Here is a 3926-nt window from a genome sequence, read left to right as displayed (position 1 = left end):
GTGGAAGTGGAGAAATACGTGAACATTGTCAAAATAAAGCTGTGACTCTGTTGCATGTACCTTCCAAGCTTTGGAACCGGTAAATGGCACCTGGGCCCCAGTGCACTTACTTGTGCCAAAACCCTGGGCGAATTGTCTCTGGGACTGGGTTATCCACCGGCAGGTATGGGAAGTTAAACCACCCCATGAACCTAGCCATTTCATCACCACTCCCTCTGATGGAACGGAGCCAGCTCTGCTAGAGGGAAAAGGCCTCATCTCCCATTCCCCAGCCCCCCAGACAGCCAGTCTCCAGTCCTGGGTCTGGATCAGAGACAGCAATGTGTCAATGGATATTTTACATTTTTACTGGCTGGGAGCTGAGTCCGAAATCACTTCTTTAAACCCCAGGCTTCCCTGTCCCCACAAGTAGCCATATTCCTGTGTCAGACCCACATGTGCGCATCCCATACCATATACATGTTCTACCCCTACAACCCACATGTGGCTCTCGGCTTTTGCAGCAAGATCATTGTCGTCCTGGGAGTCCATGATATTACCAAACAGGAACAGAGCCGACAAGTGATCCCTGTGAGATGCCAGTACCCCCACCAGGATTATGACAAGAAGTCCCATATAAACGACATCATGCTGCTGGATGCTCACCTCCCCCCCCCGACGCCATCACTGCCCTGCTCCCCTCCCCCACCTCATGACATCACTGCCCCTCCCCGACTTCCTTGCCCCTTTCCCTGCTTGGTGTCATTTCTACCCCTCCCCCTTCTGTCTGCCCCACCTCCCCACAGCCTGTTTCCCCTTTCTGCTGCCCAGAGCCCCTTTCCCATTCTCCCCTAAGCCCCCTGGCTCCGTTCACAGGGCCCCTTCCCCCCTCCTCAAACTCTTACTTGGGGCTCGCTGTGCCCTGCTTCCCCGATGCCGTCCCTGAGGGTCATGGGGGGAGGGCAGAGGCTGCGCTCACCCACAGACAGTGTCCCCCCTGCAGGTGGCGCGAGACCCAAGCGATTATTTCACCAACTTGTACACGACCTTCTACCGGGACGAGGGCGCCTGCCGGGCCCTGCTGGAGAACAGCTGCACCGTGGACTGGGGCCAGGCCTTCCAGATACAGGGTGACCCCCTCCAGCCCCGCTCTGTCCAGCACCTGCCACATGGGGGGCAGGACCGCTCCCCCTCCCACAGGCCAATAGTCCTGAGGAGCCTGCCTGGGCCCCTTACCCCCCCCCACAGGCCAATAGCCCTGAGGAGCCTGCCTGGGCCCCTCCCCACCACGCGCCAATAGCCCCGAGGAGCTCACCTGAGCCCCTTCTCCATCCAGACCTGGGATCCTGAATGCGCCAAGCTTGGGAACCCCCGGTTGGGTCATGCCGGCTCACAGTAGCCCTTGGCCCCTCCCTGCTGCTCTCCCCTACCGGGCTGGGCCCCCCACGTCCATGGACACCTTTCAGGGGCCCCTGCTGACAGCGCATGGCTGTCCCTGCAGGGCTGCAGGACGGGGTATACGAGACCATCAGGGACATCACCAGGGCCAGGGGGCTTGAGATGGAGACGTATCCGCACCGGCTGCTGTTGCACCCAGACCCACCTGCCATGCCCCAGTACCGGTAGGTGCCCCCGAGATATGGGATGTGTGAGAGAGAACGGGGCAATGTACACAACCAGCCTGTGCTAGATGGAGGGGGGAGCGGGGCTGGGGGAAGGGAAGGACCCCGGGGTGCCAGGCCAGAGGCCTCCATTGTGCCCTAGATCTGGTGGCAATGAGTTCCCCAGGCTAACGGTGCTGGCAGAGTGAGGGCATCACCACGGCCACACACACAGCCCCAGGCCTTGGGCACATGCTGCCAAGGATTTCCCATCCTGCTCCGGGGCAGGGCTGAGTCAGCCCTAGAGCTTCGCCAGGGGGCAGGGGCACCCCAGCCTGGCCAAGGAACCTCCTTGGTCCCAGGATGGGGAGAGCAGGGGGAGGGGCAGCCTGTAACCCTTCAGTATCCTGGGACGGGCAGCCAGGGGTCCTTGACCCCAGAGCTGTCCCCTCTGATGGGAGGGGGGCTCCAAGCACAGAGCCCCCTGGTCCCTCCTTTCCTGTCAGCGGGTAGGTCTCCAGGCAGGGGGTTTGCTGCCCACTGAGCCCTGGTGCTTTCATCTCAGGGAGCTGAGCTTAGCCAAGGCCCATTGGCACCGATGACTCTGCTGGGGCTGGACTGGGCCTTGTCAGACAGCCCCTGTGCTGAGGCCGCGGGAGTGTGTCGATCCCCTCCCCGCATGTGCCAGGGCCTGACTTGATCCCGTCCCCCCAGGGCTCCCCCTTCTCCCCCACGCCAGGTCTATCCTCTCTCAGCCTCCCCCCATTCTCCCTGTGCCAGGTCACTCCCCCTCCAGCCTCCCTCCCCTCCATGGGGGACACTGGGAGGAGCGATATGGGGGCTATAGGCACCCCAGAATTTTCCATAGCCTCCCCTCCCAGTGCAAAGGCCCAACGTTATGCAGCAGTAAGGATGGCAATGCCATACCATGCCACCCGTCGGTCTCGGCTGCTGCTGGCGATGGCGCTGCCTTCCGAGCTGGGTGGCACACCCCTCCCCCTCAGGATACATTCCATGCCCCCCAGTTTGAGATTCGGCAACCCCCCATCCCCTCCATTTTTCTGTCCAGCCCATCTCAGCCCCACAACTGGGAAGAGGATGGCATCACTGGACACTGCTCCTCTCTTATGCCATGTCATACCAGCTCAATTTCTGCTCCCCGGGCTCATTCCCTTGTACCCCCAGCTCACTGCACCCCACGCCCCAAGCTGGGTCAATATCCCCCTATGTTCACACCTCCCATGTTTGGTTGCTCCCCGCTCCCCTCCCCTAGACTTACCCCTTCTCCTGCTGGTTCTATTCCCCCTGCCCCCCACGCGCTGATATCCTCCCCTTGCCAGGTCAACCCCCTCTGTGCTCACCCCACCCCGTCCTGTGTCTCTCTCCCCCCTGCCCTGTCTTGCAGGCCTGACAAGGGGCTCAGGCTGGCCCCCATATCCCCCGCCCACGCCATGCTGCTCAGAGACACCTGGAACTTTGGGGGGAACAGCCGGAGCCTGCGGTACCTGTGCCTCCTGATCCACCACTTCCCCAATGCCTGCCTGCTGGCCCCTGAGGGGACCCCCATCTCCTGGTCCCTCACCGACCAGCTGGCTGCCCTGACGCACGGTTACACCCTCCCGGAGCATCGCGGCCAGCACCACATGAAGCTCGTGGTGGGGATGCTGGCGGCACAGTTGCATGCCCACGGCTTCCCTGTATACACCCGAGTGCTGCCCCACAACGAGCCTTCACTGCACACCCTGCAACGCCTCGGCTTCCACATCCTGCCTGGGGTGTTCTCCCGGCTGGTGGTGAGGCCTGGGTTCACCCAGTCCCAGCCAGCCAGTGCCCGGGACTCGGCCCAGGACCCTGCGCCAAGCTCTGGGGAACGGCGACACGCCCAATAGCACATAGCATGGGGGGAGAGGAGAGGAGGAGAAGGGGACACGGCCTAGGGCCCTGCACCCAGCTCTGGGGGACAGCCACGCTCCAGCAGTACATAGCCCTGGGGGAGGGGAGGAGATGGGGACACAGCCCAGCCATAACCAGGGACCTGCCACCCCCGAAAAGGATACACATTGACCAGCCACCAAGGGAGCTCAGCTGTCAGCCCTTGGGAAGCCGGGGCCTAGTAGAGGAGACTAGCTCATGCTCCATTATCCTCTGGAGCAGGGCAGAGGCTCAGTAGGGGGCGCTCTCCCCGGCAGTCAGTGCTGGCCCCAAAGAGAGCAGGGTGAGGGCTCAGCAGGGGGCGCTCTCCGCTCACAGTCCTGCCCCTGTGCCCTGTGCTGTGGGCTCAGCAGGGGGCGCTCTCCCGCTCCCTTCCCCAGGCAGTTTGTTGCTCGGCTGGGGCTGTGGTGGTGG

The 3926-nt window shown here is 62.6% G+C and overlaps 1 protein-coding gene across 1 annotated transcript; it reads left to right on the top strand.

Moving 5' to 3' along the window:
- The first annotated feature begins 459 nt into the window (after nt 1-459).
- On the top strand, nt 460-3469 carry LOC135877920 (glycine N-acyltransferase-like protein 3). The gene is made up of 4 exons (XM_065403444.1): nt 460-570; nt 983-1109; nt 1481-1601; nt 2986-3469. Exons 1-4 carry the CDS (start codon nt 460-462, stop codon nt 3467-3469), a joined length of 843 nt encoding a protein of 280 aa, XP_065259516.1.
- The last annotated feature ends 457 nt before the right edge of the window (nt 3470-3926 follow it).

This window comes from Emys orbicularis, chromosome 4 (genome assembly GCF_028017835.1).
Source record: "Emys orbicularis isolate rEmyOrb1 chromosome 4, rEmyOrb1.hap1, whole genome shotgun sequence".
NCBI lineage: Eukaryota > Metazoa > Chordata > Testudines > Emydidae > Emys > Emys orbicularis.
The sequence above is the reverse complement of the archived record's forward strand: the minus strand, read 5'-3'. Positions and strand labels throughout refer to the sequence as shown.

Excerpts from the sequence above, each read along its gene's own strand:
- LOC135877920 (XM_065403444.1), top strand. The coding sequence starts at position 460 with ATGTTCTACCCCTACAACCCACATGTGGCTCTCGGCTTTTGCAGCAAG. Across the intron at positions 1,110-1,480 it reads CCAGGCCTTCCAGATACAGG|GGCTGCAGGACGGGGTATAC; the intron begins GTGACCCCCTCC and ends CTGTCCCTGCAG. Across the intron at positions 1,602-2,985 it reads CCTGCCATGCCCCAGTACCG|GCCTGACAAGGGGCTCAGGC; the intron begins GTAGGTGCCCCC and ends CCTGTCTTGCAG.